Raw genomic sequence first — 26,380 nt, 5'->3', positions numbered from 1 at the left:
ATTCATTAATGATTTGCAATTCTACAATAGAAACTTCTCTGATTGATATAAATGAATGTGGACAATTAACAACCAAGGATTTCAATACAGATAATATCACAGTTGAAGGAAATGAAGATTCACTGATATCATGCCTGTCAATGAAAAAGACAGTGCAATTGGCAAATATCACAATAGGTGGAGTCAGTTCAAAGACCACAAAAGGGAAATTGATGAAATTAGAGAATTGCACAGATGTGAAAATGGACAGTTGCATTTTTGATGGAAGTTCAAATAAAAGAAATGAAAAGAATTCAAATACAGAAGAAGAGATGTGCAGCTGGGAAGAATCTCTTGTGGATGTTGTGAAGAGTTCTGTGATGATGAAAGACACAACAATAACCAATTCACCAGAAGGTGGAATAACAATGAGTGGAGGAAATGTGATAATTGAGAAAGGAGAATTTTTGAACAACAATCTCTCAATTAAAGGATATCCATCATTGAGAAGAAATATCATCTGTTCAGATTCAGGAATATTGAATGTGATGAGTTTGAAAGGAGGAGATGGAGTTTTACCAAACACATCACTTTGGATGTTGAATGAAGGGTGCAGTTTTGAAGGGATTGTTTCAGAAAGGGATTCATCATTTTTCATTTCTGTGCTGGAGAGTGTGGAAGCAAAGGAAGAGACAGATAGGATGAAACTGACATTCAAAGGGAATCTTATTGTTCCATGCAATCTGTCATTCGCAGTTGTGAAGAGAAAAGGAGAAGAGAAAGAGATTGAAAAACATGATTTTGATACAAGTGGATTTTTATCTGAAAAAGAAGTTGAAGGAAGCGTGTCAAAAGATCTGATCAGCAGTTGTGGAGATGAAATTGAAGTGAGTGTGCATATTTTGTTTGGAAATGCAGAATCACCTTCGTCAACAAATTCATTCATTTTGAAGAATTCAAGCATGATTCCACCAAATAATGATGAAAAGATTGTTGAAGGAGGAAAAGAAGGAAAAATCTCATGGGTTCTGATTGTTTGTATTGTGATCGTGGTAATACTGTTAATTGTATCGATAATATTCATTGTTCGATGGAAGAAGGTGAAGAATGAAGCAGAAGATCTGAGAGAGATTGTGAATGATAATATCAGAAAAGATCCGAAGGCATTTGAGATGGTGACGATGGAGATGTCTCCAGAAGATCAGTGGAGAAGAGCTGAGAGGGAAGCAGAGAAGAAGAATGAAGAGAGGATAAAGAAGAGGGTGTACGAGAAAAGCTTGGGACACTCCGAGTCATCTGAGCATCTTCTATCTGAGAGTGGCTCGACAGAATATATTTTGGGGAGAGACTCAGACAAGATTCCTCAATGGATGCTGGAGAAGGTTGATGAGAAAGAAGAAGAGGAAGAGATAAGAAAGAGAACACCATCACCTTCCATCTCATCCACTTCAACAACAGACACTTCAGACACAGATTCAACATTTGTTCGTGGAGAGGATCTGTGCCCAACCACATCATCAATGTCGAATCTGGTGGATGCGATGGCCTGTTCATCTCCACATGAGAAGCTGATTGTGGATCTGAGGGATTCATTGTTCATGCTGCTGCACGGAAGGAATGAGAAGAAGGAGATTGCCATAGGCACATTAACGGAGAGAGAACATACAGCTGCACAAATCCTGTTCTGGGTGGCGAATGGAGCTCTTCATTCATTTGATGAAATGGAAAATCCTCTTTCTTCTCTTTCCAATCTGAGCCCTCACATTGTTCTGTTCTCGGAGCATATGGTTATCTGCATTGTCATGCATTCAGACTTCTTGTCAAATGATGATTCAGATTCATCATCCATCTCTTCATCAACTGTTGTTACATCAGCCAGTGTTGATGATGACAGCGACTCTTTGCCTTCATCAGCCTCTGAGGATGAGGATGATTTCAAGAAAGAGTGTCTGAGGTGGAAGGCACCTGAACTGCTGATGAACAAAAAAATGGGAGCAACGAAGGAATCGGTGGCATTCTCGATTGGGGTGATGCTGTGGGAGTGCTTGACTCTTCAAATCCCGTTTGGGGAGTATGAGGCAGAAATTGTTGGACAGAAGATTGTGAATGGGGAGAGGCCAAGCATTCAGATGATAAGCCCATCAGCATATCATGACGTTATAAAAGGATGTTTTTCAGAGCAAAAAGAAGCACGACCAACAGTGGTCACACTGAAAAGGGAGTTTATCCAAAGGTTTCCAGAAAATTCCGTTGTTCTCACGATGTCTGATGCAATCGATTTCAATGATGATTCGCAAGAAGAGGATGGAGAAGGTGGAAGCATCTCGATATTGTTTGTTGAGAAACCAACAGTAATTGAAAGAGCATCAGATGTTAATGATAGTCAGCAGACAGATAATTTGTTATGAAAAAGAAATTGTTTTGTATTGTTTCTTTTCTTTCTATTTTTTCAATTTCAAAAAAATTGCAGAGTGGAAATTTTAAGCTATAGGCTGTATTTTTCTCCATTCTTTATTTGAGGAATGCGTTGATATAACCTTTTTGAATCTTCAGTTTCATCTTTTATTATTAATGAGTTTATGAAAAGTTTTTATGATTTTGAGATTTCAAAAATCAATATGTAACAAACAATTACTTATGCTTATAAAAGTGATTTCAATTTTGAAAGAATTAAGAAGAAAGAAACACTTTTGTCACTTTTAATCTTCGCAAAAAAAAAACTTATGGGAAGGATATATGTTACTGTCATTCTGAAGTTCAGTTTTTTTTTTTTTTTTTTTATTTTTTTTTTTTTTTTTTTTTTTTTTTGGGTCTGTTTTCATTTTTTTGTTACTTTTTGTGTGAACAACAAAAACGTCACAAACACATAAAGTTCTATAGATAACAAATTTTCAAATTAACTTTTTTGAATGAAGGAAACTCTGTGACAATCAGTACCAAATATTTTTGTCATCAACTTTCGAAAGAATTGATTTTTATATTTGAATATCTAATTTTGAGTATTTTGCACTTTTTTTAAATGAATTAAAGATTCATAAAAACAAACTAGAAATTGAAAATGTTTCATTAATAACTATAAACATAAGTTTTCTTGAAAAGTGTTTTTTCAGTTTCTATTAATTACAGGCCCATTTTGAATTCTATTAATTATTTCTTCGAATAATTGTGTATAAATTTTCAATTTTATTTGGATGACGAATGAAAATACTTGTGAATTAACTGGTACTTTATCTTGGATTTCACAAGCGATTTTATTTTTTGTTGCATTCATTGCTGTAATTTGTGTGATTTTTTATTGATGATTGTGTGCCTAAATGAGGAGCGAACTTTTTATCCGCTTATTTTAGTGATCCGTCATTTCGAAAGACCCCAAAGGCCGTTTGTTATATGGCTCTTTGATATGATGAAGCAGACAATGGGTTTAATTTGTGTTTTACTCTTTTATTGTTTGTTATTCTCATTTATAAATTTAAATAATAGGCACTGTGATACAGCACTTTGCATCAATTGGACTTGCACTTTTTTTCACTAAAGAAATTTCAGATGATCCATGTATTTGGTTTGTATCTGTTGATTTATCAATGTTAATTTTTTTTTTTAGGTATTTAACGAATTACCACGCGGATTGCATTATTGGAACAATTTTTAACTATTTTTTAAATGCTATTTGTGATAAATGTTTTGAGAAATTTGATTCTTCTTCTTTAATCTATTTGAAAAGTGGAAACTATGGAATTCCTCCAAAATGTTCAGCTTTTGGGGGACAGTTTTTTGTTTGGTCAATTATCGTAACATTCAGCAAGGCTCTTACAACAATAATTGTATATTTTCTATCCACTCCTCTCAATTGGATAAGTTCAATTCTGATATGGCCACTTAACTTTAATAAAGATGCGAAGATATTTATTCTCATGGCCGTTGAACCAATTATTGTAAGCTCTCTTGTCTTTATAGTTCAAGATTTTTTCTTAAAAAGAGGAGGGCAGCGAGCAGTAGCGCAACAGCAAACAACAAAACATTATGTTAGTTTGGAAGATCAAAATACAAATGACATACTTTCACAAGATGAAGATCAAGATGAAATTGATGAAATTTCCAAAAGATCAATGTATCCAAAGCAAATCAAAGACATTGAAATAGATACTTCCTCTTTTCCATAAAAGCATTGTTTCATTTTTGAATTATATGAGTTAATTATCATTTCATAAATGCATTTCACTTAAAAAAATAACTTCAAAGTCTGAACAAAGTTCGACAAAAGATAAAACGTCATGTGTGTTATAAAATGTGAAAGAATACAAAAAGATTGAAAATTGAAACTTTTGATAATATGGAAAGTGTGCTCATCGAAAATGATGACTCAATACGCATTTTTCATAAGTTTGATGAGAAATTTTATTCTGATGTAATCATCATTTGGTTCATAAAAAAAAATTAAAGTATTCTTTTATTTATTTATTAGCAAAGATACCATTGGAGGTATTCCACATTCTTCACTATTGCATCTCATATAGGAAAAAAATTATTAATGGTTATTATTTTTAAAATTGATTTTTGTGTTTTAATGATTGAGCGTTTTGTTTGGTCGAGCGATGGTGCAGTTCCAACGGATGCGAGGAAATTACGAATGTCAGTATTTGTATTTGAGCAAGGATTTAGCGAAGATTTGGAGTTTGATGAAATAGACAAATTATCTCATCATCTTGTTCTTTACTGTGGAGATACTCCGGTTGGTTGTTGTAGGATTTTCCATGGAGCATCTAAGGGCAATATGATATGTGGTAGGTTGTGTATTTCAAAAGAATTTAGAAAAGCTGGATTTGGTTCAAAAATAATGCAAGAGGTTGAACGAAAATCAAAAGAATTGGGATGCAACGTTGTTAGTTTAGGAGCCCAATGCGTTGCTCTACCGTTTTATCAGAGACTTGGTTTTCAAAAAGAAGGAGAGCTATATATGGATGAGTTTTGTCAACACGTACACATGAAAAAATTATTAACTTGAATGTTTATTTCAAAGTTTTTAGATGCAATTTTAATATTTCTATGTTAAGTCATATTCGTTTTGAAATGAAAAACATCTAAATGTAATTATTTTGTTAAATTGATTCTGTTTTAGTTATTCATTGTTCTTGTTGATTTTAAATTATTTTTCGAAATAATAAAATTTAAAAAATCAAGAAATTGATTAGACTTTTGTTGATTAAATCATGATTTTTTGAAATATGCAGATAAAAAAGAATGAAAAGAAGCATAGAAGCATTTTCACAAATTTGTAATTCGTAATTGACTGTGCAAGTCCTTTTATAATACCATCGTTCAGAAACCCGGGAATTTTTCAGAAACCCGGACTTTTTAGAAATATTCATATATCTCGACAAGTCTCAAAAAATAAATTATAATAATTCACACATTCATACATCAGTATATAACACATCTAACCATATTGAAATTTTTATTTGTTATGCTGTATTTATAAAGAAATATATAATTTTTATTTTTGAAAATTTGACTTTTAATGAATTTTTCTATTTTAATAAAACGATTCAGTTCATTTTTTATACACATAACTTATTTTTTCTTTGTTGTAAACTGTTCTGGTTATTTTTCATTTTCGACAATTTGCTCGTTAAGACGGAATGAAAATCAATCATTTTTGAAAAATCATTATCAATGGGATAACTAAAAAATATTTTTTGCAAAACACAAAAACATCCAAGTGGATTTAACGTATTCACCAATAAATATGATAGTTATATAAAATTTATTTATTGATGAAATTTAAATTGATTCAGTAGGCATTTCATAAATCAAGATTATTTTCTTAATTGATGATTAATAATGATCATTTTCAGTGAATTTTCAACCAAATTGTATTTTATAATATACCTACTGAATCAATTTAAATTTCATCAATAAATAAATTTTATATAACTATCATATTTATTGGTGAATACGTTAAATTCACTTGTATGTTTTTGTGTTTTACAAAAAATATTTTTTCAGTTATCCCATTGACTGTGATTTTTGAAAATGACAGATTTTCATTCCGTTGGAAAGAGCAAATTGCCGAAAATGAAAAATAACCAGAATTATTTATAACATTGAAAAAATAAGTTATGTGTATAAAAGATGAACTGAATCGTTTTATAAAAATAGAAAAATTCATTTAAAGTCAAATTTTCAAAAATAAAAATTATATATTTCTTTATAAATACAGCATAACAAATAAAAATTTCAATATGGTTAGATGTGTTATATACTGATGTATGAATGTGTGAATTATTATAATTTATTTTTTGAGACTTGTCGAGATATATGAAATTTTATAAAAAGTCCGGGTTTCTGAAAAATTCCCGGGTTTCTGAACGATGGTATTCAATTTATCAATGTTCATTATTTCTCAATCTCCTCCTTCTGTTGGTCTGGTTTTGTATACACAAAACAGTTGCAATGATTTATCATCCCGCTTCACAAAATCAGTTTCTTTTTTTTTAAACTTTCTCACAAAATCTGGGCTCACGAAGGAGTTTTGTGAAAATCATTCACAAGTCCACTTTCTCTAAAAGCAGGAAAAATGGAAATCGATGAAGAAACTTGCAATATTGCGTTCAATGCAACCCACAAAAGATGTTCCACACTGTCGTGTGTTAAACCCGACCTAACCTGTTAAATTTGAAGCTTTCAAATAGAGAAAATTGATAAATCCAATGACTGAAGCAAATGTGTTGTATTCGGAGGAAAAATCAATAGAAAAATTTCATCATTAGCAAGTTGTTCCAAGACATTATCCGATAAGAAAATTCCATACGAAAAAAGTGTTAATGCTGCCTGTTCATTCATTTCTAGTATAATCATTCTTTTAATGTAAATATGAAGGATGAAATCTTATTATATCCAGTTTTCAAACAATTCTGGAAAAAAATATGATGAACTTCCTATTTCAACTTGACAATACACTCAGATATGGAAGCCGAATGATCGAAGGGATAAGATATTGAAATGTTTTTGAACCAAAAAACAAGGTTGAGCATTTGTTCCATCAAGTGAAATTCAATGGAGCAATGATATCATTTTCTCACCAATATCAAAAAGTTCATGAACGGTTTCACAATTTTTATTTGTTCCGATTAAAATGGGAAAAAAATTTTTAAGAAATAATTAATAGCGTGATAACCTGATATGTCTGCACTCAAATATCATCGGAGAATATATGCCATACGAATATTTTCTTTAGTGAATTTTCCAAGTGATAATGCTTTACTCAATAATTTTCATTCTATTTTCGATTCTCCAGTTTGAAGAAACGGCCATCACTTACCAATGGTGAAAATTGATGGAATATGAATGAAAACTGTGGGCTGGTGTTTTCCGACAATCTTTTGCAACAACTGATCAAAGTGATTTCTGAATGATTTGCTTTCTTTTATTTGGGCGAAAATATGTGCTTTCCAACTTTTTTTGACCAAAGCACAAAAAATTGTTTCACTCATTACTTTATTTCTGTTTTTCAGTTTTTGATTAACTTGAATTTTCAAAAATGTGAACTTGTTTCATTGACGCAACAGAACAATTTTATGCAACACACTAAAAATACGAAAAAATGAACCAGTTTAATTCACATATTTTGATCACTAAAAATTCTTTCATTGGGCACTATTTTTCAATGAAAAAAACTTAAATCAACATTTTTTCCGTATTTCTCAAAATTTTCTAAATTTTCTTTCATTATTTTTCTTGTTTCTGAATGATTAACATGTTCTTTTTCTCATTAAAAAACTTCTTTTTTTTATTTAATATTTTGTGTCCGGTTTGAATCTTGCAGATAAGACAAGTTGTGTAGTTGAGTGTTTTTAGTATTTGTATGTTTAAAGGAATTTTGACTTTTCTCTTTTTGCATGCCTCGAAGAAGGAACGAATTAAAGAAAATTTTGTAGAAGAACTATGAAAAGATAAGTTGGATTAAATGAAGTGTAAGTCTTCTTTTGGAATGCATGCTGTTGATACCGTTTCAATTGAAGATAAGCTTCAAGTTGATAATGCCAATAGCATTTCTCATCAAAAAATAAAGATAAGTTGATTTTAACTGAAACAAGCTCAATAATTATAGTGTTCTATTTTTATCATTTGACAATTGACTAGAAAAGTGAGTGATAGAAATTATGATAGAAACACCAATTATTGGAAAGAACCGGAAAATGCGGTAATCTCAACAATCGCATAATACTGAAATAAGGTTGGGTTTCACATGCATTTTCTTCAAATTCTAATTTGAAATAAATTAAACTTTTTATTTAAAAAAAAACCAGAGGAATATATAAGAAAGATATTTGGAAATTTTCTTCCAGCTCTCAGCTTTTTGATTTCAAAGTTTCATAACTTATTCTTAATGATTTTTTATCCGAAAATATCGTTATAAAGATTTATTTCTTTAACATTTCTCACGTTTTCAGGGATAGAGTATTATAAAATATTTCATTATTATAATCACATTTGTCTATTCTGCTGCTATAGTTATTTTTTATTTATTTATTTATTTTTTTTTTTTTTGAAAAGTCGCAAATGTTTTATATCGCGGTTAATAAAAAATGTGCCTTATTTGATCGTTTTTTGCTAAAAATTCGTCAAGCTTTTCATTTAACTTATGAGAATACAAAAATTCATTTGATGTTTGATTTTGTGAATAATGGAGAAATCAAATCGATAAAAAAACAAAAAATGATCAAATAAGGTTCATTAATAAAAAACTCAGATATTAAACAAAAGAAAAATATCAAAAAGAATAACCAATATAACAAAAAATTTGAAGCATCTATCAAATATCAGGTCCAGCTCTCTTAATTTCACTTTGATATTTGAAATTTTCTATTTTTGAATAAGGAAATAATGAGTGATAATTCAAAAAAATTTTATGTCATTTTTTTAATTTTTGATATTATAACAACTTGTTTCATTTTGATAAACTATTTATTTTATAATTTTATTTTCGGATATTTTATTAATTTTTAATTTTATTTTTTGTTTCTATCTTTTCTTTGAATTAAGAATCAGACATAGAATTTCCGCAGAGAATATATCTTTTGATGAAAAAGACTTGTTTCAATGAATAAAGCAAGAAAGTTTGAAAATTTTTAAAATTTTCACATATTATTAAAAATGCAAAGATTCCAACAAATAGAATAAAAAAGTTTAGATAAAAAAATTATCAGAAAAAACAATTTGATCAATTCAAAAAACAGTAACAAAAAATAGAAAGAAAGAAATAAAATAATTATTTAAAATTTTTTTAAAGATTCAGCGAAATCAAAATAAAACATCTCTCAGAAAATGCTGAATGCTCCATTCAAAAATGAAACAAATCGAATAACAAATTATCCATAATTCTTCAGAGTCTAAAGCTTCACATTTCATCAAAAAAACTTATTCTAATAAAGAATTAGCATGTGCCAGTCACTTTATATCATCGTTCAACATGAAGCTCAAATGCTTGCTTATTCTTCTGCTAGTTCTGAAAACGATGAAAACGAATTACTACAATAATAATAATTATTATTTTTAAGATTTTATATTGTTAATATATCTTTATCGTTAAAAAATTAACCAAAACACACTTATTCCAGTTCTTTAATATAAACTGATGAATAATTGGACGAAGCGAGAAAGATGTCGATCTCATTGCATAAGAACCTGGGGCAAAAGTGTTTAAAGCGGACTATTTAGATGAAGAATTAATATAAAAACATCATTTCATAATTATCAAATTTTTAAAGTTCAATAAAACAAAGCATACCAGCAGATTTTTTGCGTCATACTCAGAAGAAATGATAGTATATCTTCCATTTGGATCAATTAAAGTTGATGATGCAGCATATTTATCGAAGAATGTCCTTCCATCTTTAATGAGTAAAAATTATATAGAAATTCAACATGATTGTGAGAGGTATTGATTTGAATACAACATTCAATGAAAAACATTGATAAAAATTGTTGAAAAATAAACAAGCATTCAATATTTCACAAATTCATATGATAATATTTCTCTTTTTCAATATTTTCATTTCATAAAAATTCGTACACCATATAATTTTCATACCGAATCTCATTTTCTTCAATTGATTTATGTGTTCTCCAGAAACATTGTTTATAGCAAACATCATATTATTAAATGGATCAACTGCATAAACATCATCAACAACTACTGTCCCTTCGTAAATATCAGCTAAGAAACAAATTAAAATAAAAATTGTTCAAATGGTTTTTCATAAATAATTATCAAAAGCATCAAAATAATGTGTAAGGAAAAGTTAAAAATTGAGAAAAATTTAAAAATCAGTTGCTTTAAAAATGCATTCAACAATAATTTTTTTTATAAAAATATAAATTTGCAGTGCATTCACACACCTCTTAATGAAGAAGTTCCTACAATAAAGAAAGCATTGTTGATATTCCATCTCCATGCTGGGAGCATTTCATCCAGAACAAGACGGCTGAGAGAATGCTGTCCTTCCTCCACTCGTTGATTCTTGTAATAGTGATACTTCGAGTAGCCAATCACTCGCCCCAGGTTTAAATCATAGTACTTTCTGCTCACCATTCGATGGATAGAGTTGCCGGCTGGAGTGTTAAATGTTGAGTCGTTTGTCTTTGTCCACGACAACATGGTTTTATGGTTGTAATTCACAAAATAGTGCTGGAACGACAACTTTGACAGAAGAGAAGAAGACAAAGAATCTGATGACACGGACGACAGATCGCCTCCGTCCAACATTTCAATTCCGTTTTCTCCGATAAAAACTGCATTTGACATGTGTCCATCTTCCTCATTCATCTGGATACCGTTTGGAGAGAGTGTAAAACGAATGAATCCAAGCTGCCTTGCAAATGCACCGCTTTCCATTGCAAATGCATGTGATGACGTTGTAGCTGCATCAAGTGTGCTTAAAGTATCTAAATCTTTTGTACGGATAAGATGAGAATGGCCTGTTAAATACAATTGAGGTGTATCTGGTTTATGTTGCGAGATAAAATTATGAAGTTGCTTGATTTCCGAAGCATTTGTCGCAATATGACATAAATTAATAATCATCTTAACGTTTGGTTCAGAAAACGCTTTACGGAATCTATTTTCTGTCAAAAGCTGATTAATTGGCGTTATCTTTACATTTGACGCTGCACCATGCATATTATAAAGAAATCCCATCACAAGAATGTTTCCCTGATTGTTTGGTAATTTAATCGTAAAATAGTCTCCTGTAAGCTTTTTATTTGGATTTGTATGCTCAACGTTCCATCCCAAGTACCTCAATTAATAAAATAATGAAAATGTATTCAAAAAAATAATTCGTCTAAATTTGTACCTTCCATTCCAAAATGGCGCAAAATTATCTGCAATATTGTTAATGCAATCTTCATTACCCAATTCATGATTCCCAATTGCAAGCCCATCAAAAGGCAAAAGCTTCATAACATCAAAAATAAACTGTCCTTGAATTGGAGTTGCATCGCTAAGTCCAGTTCCCTATACGTTATTCCAAAAAAAATAATTTCCTTATAAAATTAGGATTAAAAACGATAAATCAAACTTGTGTTAAATCTCCAGTATCTAATAATAGAACAAGATCATTTGGGCCAGCCGTTCTTTTATAATAATCTACAAAGTTATACAAGTCCCATACTCCAGCATCATATCTTGAATCGTGAACGTGGGAGTTTATCCATCCGTGAACTAAACATTATTTATTTAAAGAAAAGTCATTTTTTATTTCAGAGAAAAAACCCTTCTAATTCGCAACAAATTAAAAATTCAAAACTGTCAGTTGTGTGTATAATAGTAACATTTATATTGGCATTACTCTGCACCGCAAACAAAGCTTCAAAGCAAAATAAAATAATTGTAATCATTTTCACCCAAATCTTGACTTAAGAATAAGTATGGGAAAAGAAAACTGAGAATTGAACGAATATTTTTCAGAGTCTTTGAAATATTTCTTTTTATGCGTTAAAGCCTAGGTTTTTGTTCTAAATTCTCATTGAATGATGATATTTCATGAATAAATAAATATTCATTTTCTCCGAAAAAGCAAAAAATTTAAAAAATTTCTTCCACTTTGCTTTAATTTCCATCAAAGTTGAAAAAAATAATAATAAAACTCTCTTCTAATTATAAAATAAATTCAAATTTGTGGAATATAGCTGGATTCAACCGTTTCGCAACTTTTTCATTTGCAAAGTGCTCTTTCAGGCATTGAATGCATAGTCTGAATAAATGTGCTGTTAATAACAATAAAATCTGAAACAAATCAGCAATTTAGTAGCATTGCTTGTGTTATCTTGAAGTATAAAAAACAAAGCATGGTAGAAACAGAGGTACATTAAATTACAGAAAAATGCTTGTAAAAGCAAAAACATTCAAACATTTATACCTAATTATTCCTTTGTAATATGGAAACTGTCCTTTCACAATACCGATATTTCTTTCAATAAACAGTGATTCCATTTTACCGACCATTAGAAACACTTTATTTGAGATGTTTTTACTTGATCCAAAGAAATTAATTTTGAAAGATAAACTCAAGTGAAAAGCAGGGGCAGCCTTGTGCGAGTCTCCATGAACGGTGTTCCAACAGTCTCCTTTCTGCTTGTCTCAGCAACTTTGTCTACAAAAGTTTCATCTGACCACACACAAATGCTTCCATCGGCTGAAGCTGTCACGAGAAGAGGCAGTCCGCCCAGCGACGAGCACATCCCATAACACAACGATGAACAAACAGAAGTGTGCGCCTGTGGTGAACAGACGACAGTACCCTGAGAGAGAAAAAAAAAAATTAATGACACAGGAAAACAGAAAGAAAGAAAGAAAGAAAGAAAGAAATAGATAAAGAAGACAATGAAACAATTGTTTAAATAAAAAATAAAACGAATGCAACACACTTCAACAAGATCCCAAAAAAACACCTTTCCATCTTCAGAACCACATATGACAACACTATCGTCTTCACTGAAGCAGCACTCCACCTGAAACTTCTCGTGTTTGTGCCCTTTGAATCTGTACAACGAAGAAAGTCAATAAATCACGAAGAAAACGAAAGAGCAAGTGTCAAACTGATTCAGCTCATCGCCTGAGATTCGATCGACCAGGTGCACAGCACCACTTAGACAGGAAGCAATAAAGCAGTTTCTGTCATGTGACACAGCCATCGATGTTATCGGAACTAAACCATCACACACGCAATTGACACGCAGATGAACAACACAAATGTTAGAATTTATTAACATTATGCAAAAGAAACATGTGCATTAAAGAAAAAAAGAAGATAAAAAAAATAGCTGAATAAGAAAATAACTTTGGAAAGAGATTCAGACCTCCAATTGAATCAACTGTCACTTTCCCTGTCCGAAGATCATATGTTCTCAAAGATCCGTCTATTGAGCTAAAAAGCAAAAAAATCGCGAAACATAAAGAAGAAGAAGAAAATGTTCGAACCTTGTGACGATGCTTGAAGAAAGAATTTCAATCGAAGTTATTCCGTCTTTTGCTTCTGTGAGTGTCTGAATGGGCGTAAATGAGCGAGATCTGGTTGTCAAATCGATTTCAAAATTAAACATATACGAACAAACTAACACAGAATACAAACCGCATGTCCCAAAGTCTCACGGTTTTGTCAGATGAACCTGAAGCCAAAATGTTCGTGCTTTTGTCGAATGCCAAACAATTTATTTTCTGTTATCATTTGAAGGTACATATAAAAATAAAAATGAAAAATATTTGATTTTGAGAATACTATTATCAAACCTGAGAATGACCTCGAAGACGAGTTTTGATCCTTGTATGGGCAATATCCCAAACAAGAACAAGCTTGTCCATCCCTCCTGATGCAAACATTGAATTCGAAGTGTCACTTTTGAAAATTTAATATCATTGCAATCGCAAAACGAATATATCCAGTTTTTAAAAAAATTTAAGATAATTGATGAGAAGGGATATAAAATATTTGTAAAGCAAACATCGCAAGACTTGTAACATCAAAGCCATGGCCTCCTTCAAAGGAATAGACATGTTTTCCTTTTAAAGGATTCCATAAATGAATGGCTCGATCTCTTCCACCACTGAAGCAGTAATTTCCATTTTCATTAAGTCGAACAATGTGAACGGGACCTTTCTGCCCAGCCAGCTTTTGAACAAGCTTATTCGGCAGAGAAATAGACATTCCAATTTGAAGGATTATTCTTTCCTATCGATGGCTTCTGCAACCAGAGAAACAAATAGTTTTATATTTCTTTGTTATTGTTTTGGTTAATTCGATCGAAAATAATTGAAATATTCGTTGATTTCAATAATTTATTGAATGAATTTCTATGTTAAACAAACTTCATTCAGTAAAAAGATAAGGATTTTTGTCAATTGTTAAGTTATTAAGATGATGCAAAAATGAAAATTTAAAATAAAAGAAAAACAGCGGAATGAAAGCAGTTGTTAATTCTCTTTTTATTTGATAATGATAAGATTTCATGTTGCAAATATCTGGAATCTCATTTATTGAAAAATGAGAACTTCCCAATATAAAAAGAATATTAGAGCTTTTCGTGTTTTTCGAAGTTAAGGAGTTTATATAATGCTTATTAAAGATGGGCGGAACTCCATCTCATAGAAAAGTCTCTGGGACTGTTTTTTTATTGACTGACAATGTGGATGATATGCCAGGTTGTGCTTTTGCTTATTTTTTTTTCTTTCATGAAAAATATGTTACAGATTTGCTTCTGCAATGCGGATGCGATGGAAATCAAGAAATATATTTAAAGAGAATAAAATGTCTTTTGGGACAGCTTTCCATTGAGCAATGTCGGAGCAAACTTCCTTCAAACTTTGGAGAGGAATTCCAAAGAATTGGAAAGAATCTCGACGCAAAATCGGCTTCAATTTTCTTTAGCATCATATACGAGATTTCGAAAAACTTGGCGCTCAACGAAACAGATCAATATTTTTCTGAGATGAAGATGAAATTATTTTTTGGAGTTGGTTCACTTCTGGAGGGCACGTTTCTGGGGAGCGTTGAGATGGACGAGATTGCTTTGAGAGCAATGCTATCGATTTGCTACCTCAACAAAGAGAAAAGCATGGAGATGAACTTGTTAAATGAATGCATAGACTCAATTATGCAACTTCTGATGGCTCCTCCAAAATCTATCAAGCTTTCTCATAATTACGAATTTACTGCCGAGTTGCTTGGTGCACTTATTTGCGTTGTCTCTGACAAAGGTTAGAACTATTTTTATCCATGAAGTAATTTTTCTAGAAGATTGAGTTTCGCATATTAATGTGAATTGAAAAACGAATTAATTGTTCATTTTCTGTTTTCAGAGAATAAGCTTATTGCAAAGAAAAAGAACATCCATCTTCTTGGCATCCATTTCTGCCATCATATTTCTTGCATCAAAGTCCAACTGTCCAAAGATCAGCTTTGCGTTGCATCCGAGGCAATCTCACTGATTGAGAATCTTCTATTTGAAGATGAGGCACTTTGCAGGGAAGTGGCGGATGATAAGCGCCTTGTGAAGTTCGTAGTGACGATGATTCAGACATGCGTTGGCGATTCATCCTGCTGCGACTTGAAAGATGAGACATTTCCAAGGACATTTCACAACAAGCTTTTCGAGCCGATATGGAATAGAAGCGCTGCTATTGTTGATCTGATGTTGCATTGCTGCGAGTTAATTTGGTCCATCTGTACAGGTTGTGCAGCGTGCGTGTGTGCCTTTTTGGAAGATGAGTGCCTTCTCCATTTATTCGCATCTTCTTTGAAATCATGTTCAAGTGCATGGCGCGAATGTGCTGTTAATACATTGCAATCAATATTAAAGGCAGCCGTCGATGTGGATAAGTCAGAAATATCTCGTCCACTAAGAAATGAACAAAAGACCGAAAATGATGATCAAATGCAAACGAGAAGAGCAACTGGGAATATATCGGAATCAAGAGAACAAAAAGTACTATTGAAAAGCAATAAATATATCAGTTCTGGAGAGGAGGATATTGCTGCTTATCTTTTGCAGATGATGAATTCGAGCAACTGCATGTCAGGCATTCTTAATCTTTTTGTTCAGGATCATCGCATCATCGACACGACAATGACAGCATGGGACATTATTGACTTCACATCCGAATATTTTTTGGATTCATCAAAGCCAGATGAGAATTCAGATTCTGTCGCAAAACAAAAAGAGGAAAAACGGAATCAGGCGAAGAGGATGTTTCTGGAATATGGAGAGGAAGAAGGAATGGATGACATTCTTTTTGCTTTTGTTTACCATTCCATACTGTATGGGCATGTGGGCAGAAAAAACACTGTTATCAATTTGTACCAAAGATGGAAATGAACGAAAGCTATTTACTGAAAGAACACCCTTTTTTGCGACAATTGAGCCTCGGTGATTTGAAAATTGCATTTTATAAACTAGCATATTTGCTCTACAATGCAATTTTGTCTGTGAATTCTGCGGTGATATAAAAATTAGATTTTAATTAAAATGGAGAAATATATTTTAGAAATATTAAAATGGCTTGTAAGAATCTTGAAGTTAAATATTTTCTCATTTATATTAAACTTCATCTGGTATCGCTTTCATTAACTTCAAATACGTTGATGCAGCGCATTTGTTTGAAACATTCAAAATTTTGATATTATTGAGTCAATGTGAAAAATACGCTGGATGAGCTATGTGAGTGTTATTGTTAAATCATCAACAGTTCATTGTTGAAAACTTGAAAATGCTTAAAAAAAGCTTTCTCTTTTTGGGAATCATTTTACACTTTTCCTCCTGTTTAGTTGGCATTTATGATGAATAAGCTTTTAATGTTAATGAATTTGCATGTATTGCTTTTCTTACAGCAAACAATTTCACTCTTTTCTGAACAGTTTCAATAAAAAATGTTTAAAAAGCATAACAACTCAGAATTAACAGTGCAACTTGTAGAACACATAAAATGAAAATATTATTCTTTAAAATCATTTTTTCTTTTTCATTGAAAATTTGCGCTTTTTTCAATAAGATCGAAAGATTGACCATAAATTTATTTTTTTGTATTTTGTTATTAAAAATTGACTTTTTGTTGTGAAAGAAAAAAATTTTTTGTGAAGCTCATTGACTTTTGATATTAAAAATATAGAGATTTTGATGAATGATGGTATTTCAAAAGAAATTGCGCTTTATTGATTCTGGATTGAATTTTCTTATTGTTTTGTGTTTGGCAACATTTTGCATATTGTTTGGAATTTACGTAAGGACTTCCTCAAAGCTAAAATCAGATTTAAGTATTGCTGAAGCTATTCGCGATAACTTCCAGAAAATGCCGAATGATCAATATCTCAATTCAATCGGACTTTCAGATGTTTATGTCATAAACCTTGAGCGCAGAAAAGATAGAAGGGAATATATTGCACAGCAACTTGAAAACAACTTTTTACGCTTTACTGTATTTCCTGCGGTTGATGGAAAAAGATTAAATGAAACATTCGAATCACAAGATTTTCGTAGAATGATGAGAAGAATTCATCCGAGAACTAGGTTTAACTTTACTCGTTTGAAGGAAACAGCAGGATCGAACTATCAACATTATGGTGCGATAGGATGTTGGCAAAGCCATTTACAAGTGTACTTTGAAATTGTTGAAAAGTCAATCGAAATGAAGATTGATAAGCCTGTTCTTATTTTAGAGGACGATGCAAAACTGACAAAAAGATTTGTTCAAAAGCTTTTAAACGTTATGAAAGAGCTTCCAGAAGAATGGGATGTTTTATTCCTTGGGACATTGTGGGGGCAATGCTCTTCAAGCATCTCACCTCAACTTTGTCGAATGAAATGGACAGCAGGGGCTCATGCCTATATTGTTAATGGAGCAAAAGCAGCAGAAAAATTGATTGGAATAAGCAATACAATATATCCACAGGTTGCTGATTTAATCTGGCTTCCCTATTTAAATGGGATGCTGAAGTGTTACATGTTGAAAGGAAATCCACTCGTAATTCAACATCCACAAGTTAGAACTGGAACAGATATTCAGTTGGAGCTGAATGTAACAAAATGGAAAGGAAAAACCAAAGAATGGAGTGATTAATAGCCAAATTTCATTACATTCTAAAAAATAATAGTTTTTTTATTCACAAAACATTTTTAAATTTGTCTTGATGAAAATAATGAATCAAAAAAGCGCTTCGAAATTAATATATTTCTTTTTAATTGTCTGATAAAATTACGTTTTATATGTTGCAAATAATCATTTATTTTGAAGTGTTATTTTTTTGATTAAAAAATTTCAAAACAAAAAGTAATTTTTTTTTTTTGAAGTGGAAAATATTTTTAAGTTGATTCATTTTTCTGAGTGTGTAATTGCATTATTTGCTGCATTTGCTGTGTCTTTTGTGAAATGTCCTTCAAGGCAACTTCAAAGTGATGGCATATTTTCTTGCTCCAAATGGTGGAAAACTCCTGCTTCCACCCAACAAACCACTTCACCATATTTTGACATTCAATGCTCAATGCACGCAGCATCTCCTTCGTCTCTTCTTTTTCTTCTTTTTCTTCATCTTCTTCATCTTCTTCTTTCCCTCCGTCTTCTCCTGCACTGTCATCCATCTTCTCAGAGTCTTTCTGAAGGCAAGCTATCCTTCGCGCCTCTGCTATTTGCACACAACGATACAACGTGTCCATCTTTTCTGCTGCTTCGCTCTTCCACCCAGCGAAAAAGTGCGAATGGTAGAAAGCATGCCTCACAGACGGAGAAAGAAACGAAGTCCATTTGATGCTCTGCCTGACAAGAGGAATAATCGACACTTGATTATCACTCTCTCTACGCTCATCAGATGAAGAGTTGTTTGAGGAAGCAGCTGTTTTTTTTGAACTTGCTTTCTTTTTCTTCATCCAATGCGCATCAAAAGACGTGCAAAGTTGTGGAATGACTGATTTTTTTATCAGCTGATTCCATCGCTCTTCTCCAAGAAGAATAAAAGCAGCCCAAACAGGAGAATTCTGGGGAGCAGCAACAGCATAAGAGAATGAAGTGGGGAATGGAGAAGTGAAAGGCTTAGGAACAACCAAAAGCTTCCGCAGCTTTCGAAGAAAAGAGTTTATTGAAGATGGTATTTGCGAGTGAGAAGGAGATTTTGATGGAGAAGGTGACGGAACAACAACCACATCGTCGCTGTTGTTCGAATCGCTTTGTTCGCTTCCAACTTCAATTGGCTTTTCTCTATCATCATCTTCTTCTTCCTCTTCACCTTCCTCTTCTTCATTTTCATCCCATATTGAAACTGGCTTCGCTTCTTTTTTAACTTTCGACTTTTTATTTTTGCCTATTCCCTTGTTTTTTTCCATTTTTGACTTTTCTTTTCCCATTTGGCTCCTTTCGTCCTTTTCTTCCTTGTCCCACGTGTCCTTCATCCAGCATTCCTCTATCAAACACTCCACAACCGGCCCAACCACATCCTCCATCAGCTTTTTGTAGATCACCGCAGCTTCAACAATTTCTGCTTTCTCCTCTTCTCTTTGAGCAGCCAGCGAGAGATGCGACAGGAGCGAGGTGTCTGCAGCATTCACAGAAGCAGAATTTCTGAAGGAAGACGGCGGAGAAAATATGATTCGCTTCCACTGTACAATGACAGACAGCAGCAATGAAGAGTCGCGAGGAATGCCTTCCCAGAAAACATATGTGGATTGGGGGGTGGAAATGATTGGGGTATAAGAGGTAGTTGGAAGTGAACTTGAAGCAAAAGAAGAAGAAGAAGAAGAAGAAGAAGAAGAAGAAGAAGAAGAAGCAAAGGTTGAATTGAATGCAGATGAAGTGGATGAAGAGTTCTGTGCACGTGACGTGAAAAACAATCGGAGAATTGGAATGATTGTTGATGTGACGAGGCGAATCATGTGAAATGCGGAAAATGACGACGGAAACTTCGATTCAATGTCTGAAAAAGCAGCGCCCAGTGACAAAATCGCAAAGGCAAGCTTTTTTTGCTCAGCAGGAGAAAGAGAATCGGAAGCAGAAGATGAAGTTATTTGATTGGGAAGCTCTGAATGAGATTGTGACTGAGATGACATATTTTCTTCATTGCTTAGCAAAAAATCATCTTTTCTTTGTCTGCCTTGAAGTGATGCTCCTGGCTGATGAACGATAACCACATCAGATTCGTCGCTATCGCTATGCTCTGCCTCTTCTTCAATATCCATTGCATTCCACTCCCTCTCCTTCTCATTCTCCTTTTGACCCAATGTGGGAGAGTCTTCTCCAATTCTACGGTTTCTGTTCTGGATCTTCTTCAAAATCTCTTCCATCTGTTTTTTAACTTGATTTGCCTTCTCCAAGAATGAAGAAGTGAGCTTGCGTAACTCTTCCACTTCTCTTTGTTGATCTTCTTTCTGTTTGACAACCTTCTTTTTCTCAGCTACTTCTATTTCTGTGATTTTGAGTGCGTTGCTGCATTCACGACTTTTTCCTTGTTCTGATGATATTTCGCTGTCTGAGAAATTGATAAAAATAAAATCGAAAAAAAAATATTTTTGAAAATAAATATGATTGAAAGGTATCACAGTTAAAATAAACTTTGAAAACAAAATAAAGATGCTTCTACATACGTAAAAAGTTTATTCTTTGTTGCATTCTCTGTGACAGATCACAAGTATTACCGGCTGCTTGTATTGAAGCAGTTTGCGCTTTGGATGAAACATAATCTGCATATGACGAATAAACTTGTTGTTCGGGTCCTGTCATATCAACAAACGTGACAGAGGCATATGATTGCGGGTTTGAAATTCCAAAATTTTCTGAAGTGAACTGTTCTTGGGTTTTATAAATTGGTTTCAGGCGACGTTTTTCTTTGAGTGCTTTTTCTCTTTCCTGGACATCTTTTCCAAATTCAAAATAGGGCATTTCGGATGACTCTTCATCGCTGCTTTGAGAATCTTCTTGGTCATCTTTTTTTTTCCATCTTGCTCTTCTCTTTTTTTTTTCCTCTTTTTCCTCTCTAATAATCTTCTCAATCGCTGTCTCGCTTTTTTCCTCATCGAAGTTTTCATCATCATCTCTTTCATTATACTTGTTTCTCTTTTTATGGAGGTCAGCTTTGGATTGAATTCCCATTCTAGGGGGCAAAACAACAGCTTCTATTGGTTTTTCAATTCCTTGTTCGAATTTTCCCAATCTCCCTTTAAATCCCATCTTTGCAAGCATCTTAGATCCAAATCCTTTTGTATGTTTTTCATATTCTCCAATGATAATTGGATTGTGTTCTTAAATAAATAAATTACAAAAATTTTTAAGTTAATCAAAGAAAATATAATTCCAGTTAAATATCTGACATAAAACGAAGAAAATACTTTTATCTAACTCCCTAAGTCTGTCCAATGACATTTTGGCTTTAAAGAAAAATTGGAGAAAAATTTTCCTTATTGAATTATTTATTTAAGGGTATAATAATAATTGATCAAAATGTTATTCTGGTTTGGTGGAAGAGAGTTGAAAAAAATCTTTTTAAAGGAGAATATTTGCTGATTCGTTGTTTTTTATTTTCAATTTTAAATTTATTTTAATTTTTGTGATTAATGTAAAAGTGAAATTGATTGTTTAAATTTTTTGACTAATTTGACCTCAGTTTGAATTGTTCGAACTTAATGACAGTCGATCCCGACCAAACAAGTGGGCTAAGATTCATATGCCCTACTTGCACGTTTGTACATGTTGTAACTGGTATGATATCATGATTAATAAATATTTCCAATAATGCCATTTTATCAAACATTTACAAATAATAAACGACTGTTAACTAATTTTTTGCACTTTAATTATCTCTCTAGAAAAAATTGTTGAGGAGGTTCCTCTCGTTAAAAAGAAAGTTGATGATGTACTTGGAGGTGATGAAGCAATGGCCCAGGCAGCAACAACTAATCTCGGTGTGCTTTGTAAAAATATATCATTTAATGCAACCTCTCTTTTTTGTAATATATTTTAAAAATTTAATTACCTTTATCTTCCAATTTGAAGCACAATGCCCAAGATGTGGACATAACGAGGCATATCATTTCGAAATGCAAACACGTTCTGCTGATGAGCCAGCAACTCATTTCTATAAATGTGTTAAGTGTAAGCTCAATTGGAGAGAGTGATTTAATTGGGAAAGCAATTTGTGTTATTCATTCTTTTCAGTAATTTTTTGTTCAATCTTTGAAGAAAAAAATATCTCAAAGTATTTAGAAACTTAAAACAGTTTGCAAGAACATATTATTTAAAGAATAAAAAGTGAAATGTTATTTTGTGGGTATTCCGATAATATTCAATTTTTTCTCTGCAACTGACAGCTTATTATAGCTCTGCTCAATGCAAGTCGCAAGGTTTCTAGATGATTTACGAAATAAAAATGAAAAATGGAAATACAATTTTCAAGATAAAAAAATACATTAATAAAAGCAATTTAAGCAAAACACAATTTGATACCTAATCTTTGTGAGATAATCAGCAAGTATCTTATTCTGCCTATCAACTTGGCGTTGGGCTTCTTCAATCATAACGCTTGTGCGCTTTGCCTGTTGAGTCATTCTGTTTGCAGAATCTTTCTTTGTCTGAATAGAACTTACCAAACGCAGCACATAACTGTAGGATTGAGATAGGCACAAGAAAGAAAATTATTCATATGAACAAATTAATCGTTGGATTCAATTAAACGTGAACTTAATTGACCACACAACTAATTAGCAGAACACACCTTGGACTGTTCTTGAGGAGGATCAAATGTTCGAGTTTCTTCTCTTTTGCCCCTTCAATCGCCTTCTGCAATGCGGTTTGCATCTGCTTCAGTGTGGACATCGGCACAGACACGTCTGCTGCATCCAGACCGCTCGAGCCACCTGAACCGCCTTTCTCTCCCTTGCTGACTGAAGAATATGCTGCAGCAATCGACGTGGTGGTGCTGTGGTCACTCGACGAAGCCTCGACAATTCGCTGCTCGATGAACGATTTGATCTCCAGAATGTCGCGGTGCAGGGCATTGCGGTCAGACGATTCGCCCAGCGCTGCCAGAAACAGCCGGTTCTCCTCTTCTTCTGTCTTCGGTGAAATGACTTCTTCAGTTCCTTCCTCGACAACACAAATGGCATCTGCTGCAGAGTCCGCAGAGGCGCCTGTTGAAGATGCTCCATCGTCAACTTCCTCAACATCGTAGCTGAACGCTAAATCATCGTCGAAGTCGCCCCAGTCAATGTCATCATCACCGGAAGAAGATGAAGAAGATGATGATGATGGAGATGGAGATGGAGATGGGGCAGAAGATGGAGATGGAGATGAAGCAGAAGCAGAAGAAGAAGAAGAGGATGCAGAAGCTGAAGAAGACAAAGTTGATGCTTGAGATGCAGATTTTTGAAGAGGAGTAGGTGAAGCTCTTTCCTCTTTTGTTGAAGAAAAAGAAGGTTTCCAAGGTTCATTCATGATTGTACTCAAAAATGATCTGGAGAAAAAAAAGTATAGTTAAAATCATAATTATTCGCAATGAAAACTCAATTTTCAAATTGAAAAAGGTTGCAGACTCAGATAAAGCCATTACGCAGTAGAGTGTAGATAATGGAGCTGGAAAGCCTTCTTTTGTCATTTTTCTTTCTGTCCATTTTGTTGACTTTATGAAAAATGCATGTTTTAATATTTATTTTTCATAATTGAATAAAGTTGATAAGATATTGGTGTAAATAACCAAAATATTATCAAAGAACAAATAAAAGAAAATTTCATACCTTTGGTGCTTTTTGCTTGCTAAATTTCTCGTATAATTTTAATGCTGCGATAAAGCTTGCTGAAGCACAAATTCAAAATTAATTTTTTTTTAAAAAAATTAAAAATATACCAAAAATTATCAGAAATGTAAAATGCGAAATTATAACTTTACAAAACAAATTTCATAACAAATTGAAGCAAACATGATGTTGTTATATAAGTATATATATATTTTGCAATAATTGAAGGTATTTGTTCGGATTGTGCTTTAATGGCAGTAGATAGATCTGAACTACCTTTTGCGTGAATTAAAGCACATTCATGATCAAATTCTTTTTGAAAAGCAGCTGCAGATTTCAATTGCTCGGTTCGTTTTTTAACAAGAGTATCAATTTCTGATGAATATCTTGTAATTCCTTTTCGAATCCCAGGCCTGATTAAAGAAAAAGATGTTTCAAAAAAAAGATAATGTGAAGAACACACAAATCCAATTGAATTGTTCTCGCCAAAATTTGAGCAGCGTGGCCAATGTGTAAATTGTTTTTTTGAAACTTTGAAAAAAATAATTTGACGAAACAGAATAAAAAGCTTCAAAACCTGTGTCATAATATTATTCCATTTCTTAATTTCAGGGTCAACATATCTTCCGAAAAAATCTTTCTTGGATGAATTTGGTCTTTTCATTAGTTCATTAAATATTGCTTCACAATTCCAAAAATGAAGAACTGAATAATTTCAAACATGAAATAAATTATAATATAAAACGATGGCTGTGTTCATACGATCTTTTTTATCATCAAAATTTTCCCTGATTTCGTCAGGCAATGCCTGAAATCCGCTTTTTATCTGTGTTGTTAGATTTTTTGATTGAGTTACAAACGATGCATTCAGAACTTTTTTATCAACAAAATAAGCAAAAAGAGTATCAAATGAAATAAATGATTGCTGTGTTTGCTGAGGCTGATTTTCGTCTGGTAAGTCAAATGAGAGAGTTGTCATTTATCTCGTGTCAAAGAATTATTTGATCTTCCCTACACAAATTATTTCTTAAATTTTTTAATTGCAATCTTTTCATTTGAATTTAGAATATCTTTACATTCTAAAATCTGCAAATAACAGAAAACAACAATAAATTTAAAAAAATTTACAAATTTGAGATGGGTGAATGAGGTTGATAGCTTGTGAATGAAAATATAAATTGTCGATGATCATCTATTTCATTTCGCTTTGTTAATCGCCCGCGTCAATGGCTGAAGTCCTGGACGGCGTCCGGGATTTTTCGTTATGAAAGGATCCAAAACAGAAGCTTGAAAAAGTTAGTCAAAAAATTACATAAAAAATTAAATATTGAAAGATAGCAACATTTGTCAAACGAGAAGCACAAAATTTTTAAGTATTATTTACAAAAAAATTTTATAAAAAAATAAATAAATAATAACAATAATAAACCTTTGAACGTTTGGCAAAGGGAAACGCCTGCAGAGCCATCATCAGGCAATGGTTGAGAAGATGGTGTAGATGATGATGAAGTTGGCTGATCAGATGGCGTTGAAGAGGAAGAAGCTCCAGCGTATGCATCAGTTTTAGTAGAAATTTTGATGTGCTCGTTTAAATCAAATAGCTCATGTCCTGCTATCAGAGCAAGAGCTTCTAGGCAAACGCTTAATTGAGCTTGTGGAATGGTATCGTGATGAGCATTCAAAAAGCGAAGTGAAAGAGAGAAAAGTTTTCCATCAACAATCTTTATTCATTGATTTTCAAACAATAATGATTATTTTGTAAAATTATCAAAAAATACTTAAATAATTCATAGCAAACTGCTTGATAAAACGATTTATCATTTGGCACATCTTCTCCAAGTCTCAGAATCTCATAGATATACAGCAAACAAAGGATAGGTTGAGTTTTATCTTTTAAAGGATGAGATAAATATAACTCTGGATGTGCAACAGCAGAAGAAATAACGTATGAACAGTGCTCAACAAGCGATGGAGCTGACATCGTCTGCAAAGCGTCATATGTGTTAAGAAGGCAGAACGTGACAAGTCCAAGAGTTGCTTCAAATTGTTCAATTCTCCTCGTCATCTCTGAAAGAGGTACTGCCCCTTCTCGAGCTGCTTCCTACAAAAATGAAAGGATGTATAGCATGTAGTTTATGATGTCAAAAGAAAGTATTCAATTGTGAATTTTTGTTTAAGAAAAATTTTCAAAAAAACCTCAATTTTCGATGGATTAGCCAAAGTCTCGACCCTCCATTTGTAAAAACTATTTAAAATTGGAATGCATTGAAGATGTCTGCCTGTCTCGATTAGAGCACGAACAGAGTAACGGCTTGATGCCCAAAGATTTTCTCCCTTTTGAAAAATAAAATTTTGCAATTTAAAAAATATGATAAATATAGTTGAAAAAAGTGCCTTTTTAAGTGGAACAGAATTTTCCATTAATGCAATGACAGAAAGGCGTTTCATATTTTTTGCCATTGTTGACCAATCAGCAGAACCAACAGGGCATTGTTTTAAAGTTTCTGACTGCTTCTTCACGACTGAAAAATTGCAGAATATTCGAATAAAATTATTAAATATTTTAATAAAGATTAAAATTATTTTTCACAATGATAAATTACAAACGAGCATGAAGTTGCATTTTGATCGTTTATGATCC

The 26,380-nt window shown here is 32.6% G+C and overlaps 9 protein-coding genes across 9 annotated transcripts; 4 read left to right on the top strand and 5 right to left on the bottom strand.

Annotated features, from left to right (window-relative positions):
• Positions 1-8: 8 nt before the first annotated feature.
• Positions 9-2,387, top strand: MONOS_1 (putative Protein tyrosine and serine/threonine kinase; the record flags this gene model as incomplete). The annotated part of the gene is made up of 1 exon (XM_067862403.1): positions 9-2,387. The coding sequence occupies one exon, from the start codon at positions 9-11 to the stop codon at positions 2,385-2,387; it is 2,379 nt and encodes a 792-aa protein (XP_067733443.1).
• A 739-nt stretch (positions 2,388-3,126) lies between these two features.
• Positions 3,127-4,228, top strand: MONOS_17100 (putative store-operated calcium entry regulator STIMATE). Its single transcript, XM_067869988.1, has 4 exons — positions 3,127-3,261; positions 3,327-3,398; positions 3,460-3,538; positions 3,581-4,228. Exons 1-4 carry the CDS (start codon positions 3,171-3,173, stop codon positions 4,137-4,139), a joined length of 801 nt encoding a protein of 266 aa, XP_067733442.1. The 5' UTR covers positions 3,127-3,170; the 3' UTR covers positions 4,140-4,228.
• A 4,381-nt stretch (positions 4,229-8,609) lies between these two features.
• MONOS_10659 (putative 5' nucleotidase family protein) lies at positions 8,610-11,907 on the bottom strand. Its single transcript, XM_067863126.1, has 8 exons — positions 11,787-11,907; positions 11,559-11,701; positions 11,334-11,494; positions 10,378-11,276; positions 10,070-10,195; positions 9,767-9,870; positions 9,588-9,688; positions 8,610-9,507 (listed from the first exon to the last, which is right to left on the bottom strand). The coding sequence occupies exons 1-8, from the start codon at positions 11,875-11,877 to the stop codon at positions 9,468-9,470; spliced, it is 1,665 nt and encodes a 554-aa protein (XP_067733441.1). The 5' UTR covers positions 11,878-11,907; the 3' UTR covers positions 8,610-9,467.
• Positions 11,908-12,546: 639 nt separating this feature from the next.
• MONOS_10660 (putative WD repeat containing protein) lies at positions 12,547-14,183 on the bottom strand (the record flags this gene model as incomplete). Its single annotated transcript, XM_067863128.1, has 8 exons — positions 12,547-12,780; positions 12,907-13,021; positions 13,079-13,187; positions 13,339-13,406; positions 13,460-13,549; positions 13,611-13,696; positions 13,769-13,874; positions 13,981-14,183. The coding sequence occupies 8 exons, from the start codon at positions 14,181-14,183 to the stop codon at positions 12,547-12,549; spliced, it is 1,011 nt and encodes a 336-aa protein (XP_067733440.1).
• A 418-nt stretch (positions 14,184-14,601) lies between these two features.
• On the top strand, positions 14,602-18,191 carry MONOS_10661 (putative collagen beta-1,O-galactosyltransferase; the record flags this gene model as incomplete). Its single annotated transcript, XM_067863129.1, has 4 exons — positions 14,602-14,677; positions 14,726-15,232; positions 15,335-16,292; positions 17,257-18,191. The coding sequence occupies 4 exons, from the start codon at positions 14,602-14,604 to the stop codon at positions 18,086-18,088; spliced, it is 2,373 nt and encodes a 790-aa protein (XP_067733439.1). The 3' UTR covers positions 18,089-18,191.
• A 19-nt stretch (positions 18,192-18,210) lies between these two features.
• Positions 18,211-21,373, bottom strand: MONOS_10662 (uncharacterized protein; the record flags this gene model as incomplete). The annotated part of the gene is made up of 3 exons (XM_067863130.1): positions 18,211-20,483; positions 20,599-21,252; positions 21,340-21,373. The coding sequence occupies 3 exons, from the start codon at positions 21,371-21,373 to the stop codon at positions 18,331-18,333; spliced, it is 2,841 nt and encodes a 946-aa protein (XP_067733438.1). The 3' UTR covers positions 18,211-18,330.
• A 141-nt stretch (positions 21,374-21,514) lies between these two features.
• MONOS_10663 (putative transcription factor S) lies at positions 21,515-22,221 on the top strand. Its single transcript, XM_067863131.1, has 3 exons — positions 21,515-21,709; positions 21,817-21,912; positions 22,004-22,221. The coding sequence occupies exons 1-3, from the start codon at positions 21,634-21,636 to the stop codon at positions 22,123-22,125; spliced, it is 294 nt and encodes a 97-aa protein (XP_067733437.1). The 5' UTR covers positions 21,515-21,633; the 3' UTR covers positions 22,126-22,221.
• Positions 22,222-22,225: 4 nt separating this feature from the next.
• Positions 22,226-24,751, bottom strand: MONOS_10664 (putative CDK5 regulatory subunit-associated protein 3). The gene is made up of 9 exons (XM_067863132.1): positions 24,502-24,751; positions 24,317-24,444; positions 24,203-24,270; positions 23,923-24,152; positions 23,740-23,798; positions 23,539-23,624; positions 22,722-23,459; positions 22,454-22,609; positions 22,226-22,354 (listed from the first exon to the last, which is right to left on the bottom strand). Exons 1-9 carry the CDS (start codon positions 24,716-24,718, stop codon positions 22,267-22,269), a joined length of 1,770 nt encoding a protein of 589 aa, XP_067733436.1. The 5' UTR covers positions 24,719-24,751; the 3' UTR covers positions 22,226-22,266.
• A 20-nt stretch (positions 24,752-24,771) lies between these two features.
• Positions 24,772-26,368, bottom strand: MONOS_10665 (uncharacterized protein). The gene is made up of 6 exons (XM_067863133.1): positions 26,347-26,368; positions 26,134-26,261; positions 25,936-26,073; positions 25,538-25,840; positions 25,169-25,460; positions 24,772-25,025 (listed from the first exon to the last, which is right to left on the bottom strand). Exons 1-6 carry the CDS (start codon positions 26,360-26,362, stop codon positions 24,937-24,939), a joined length of 966 nt encoding a protein of 321 aa, XP_067733435.1. The 5' UTR covers positions 26,363-26,368; the 3' UTR covers positions 24,772-24,936.
• Positions 26,369-26,380: the final 12 nt, after the last annotated feature.

Source organism: Monocercomonoides exilis, assembly GCF_001643675.1.
Source record: "Monocercomonoides exilis strain PA203 chromosome Unknown scaffold7-2047599, whole genome shotgun sequence".
In the NCBI taxonomy this organism is placed as follows: domain Eukaryota; phylum Preaxostyla; order Oxymonadida; family Polymastigidae; genus Monocercomonoides; species Monocercomonoides exilis.
The sequence above is the reverse complement of the archived record's forward strand: the minus strand, read 5'-3'. Positions and strand labels throughout refer to the sequence as shown.

What these genes read in the sequence shown, in the direction of transcription:
- MONOS_17100 (XM_067869988.1), top strand. Translation starts at nt 3,171, where the DNA reads ATGACGAATGAAAATACTTGTGAATTAACTGGTACTTTATCTTGGATT. An exon ending in TGCATTCATTGCTGTAATTT is followed by an intron (nt 3,262 to 3,326) that starts GTGTGATTTTTT and finishes CGCTTATTTTAG; the next exon opens with TGATCCGTCATTTCGAAAGA. An exon ending in TCAGATGATCCATGTATTTG is followed by an intron (nt 3,539 to 3,580) that starts GTTTGTATCTGT and finishes TTTTTTTTTTAG; the next exon opens with GTATTTAACGAATTACCACG.
- MONOS_10663 (XM_067863131.1), top strand. Translation starts at nt 21,634, where the DNA reads ATGACAGTCGATCCCGACCAAACAAGTGGGCTAAGATTCATATGCCCT. An exon ending in GTTTGTACATGTTGTAACTG is followed by an intron (nt 21,710 to 21,816) that starts GTATGATATCAT and finishes TTATCTCTCTAG; the next exon opens with AAAAAATTGTTGAGGAGGTT. An exon ending in GGCAGCAACAACTAATCTCG is followed by an intron (nt 21,913 to 22,003) that starts GTGTGCTTTGTA and finishes TCCAATTTGAAG; the next exon opens with CACAATGCCCAAGATGTGGA.
- MONOS_10664 (XM_067863132.1), bottom strand. Translation starts at nt 24,718, where the DNA reads ATGACAACTCTCTCATTTGACTTACCAGACGAAAATCAGCCTCAGCAA. An exon ending in GGAATAATATTATGACACAG is followed by an intron (nt 24,271 to 24,316) that starts GTTTTGAAGCTT and finishes TTTTTTTCAAAG; the next exon opens with TTTCAAAAAAACAATTTACA. An exon ending in CTCCTCAAGAACAGTCCAAG is followed by an intron (nt 22,610 to 22,721) that starts GTGTGTTCTGCT and finishes TCAATCCTACAG; the next exon opens with TTATGTGCTGCGTTTGGTAA.
- MONOS_10665 (XM_067863133.1), bottom strand. An exon ending in ATAAATCGTTTTATCAAGCA is followed by an intron (nt 25,461 to 25,537) that starts GTTTGCTATGAA and finishes CAATGAATAAAG; the next exon opens with ATTGTTGATGGAAAACTTTT. An exon ending in CCTTTGCCAAACGTTCAAAG is followed by an intron (nt 25,026 to 25,168) that starts GTTTATTATTGT and finishes AACTTTTTCAAG; the next exon opens with CTTCTGTTTTGGATCCTTTC.
- MONOS_10659 (XM_067863126.1), bottom strand. Translation starts at nt 11,877, where the DNA reads ATGATTACAATTATTTTATTTTGCTTTGAAGCTTTGTTTGCGGTGCAG. An exon ending in ATACTGGAGATTTAACACAA is followed by an intron (nt 11,495 to 11,558) that starts GTTTGATTTATC and finishes AATAACGTATAG; the next exon opens with GGAACTGGACTTAGCGATGC. An exon ending in ATATTAAAGAACTGGAATAA is followed by an intron (nt 9,508 to 9,587) that starts GTGTGTTTTGGT and finishes TTATTATTGTAG; the next exon opens with TAATTCGTTTTCATCGTTTT.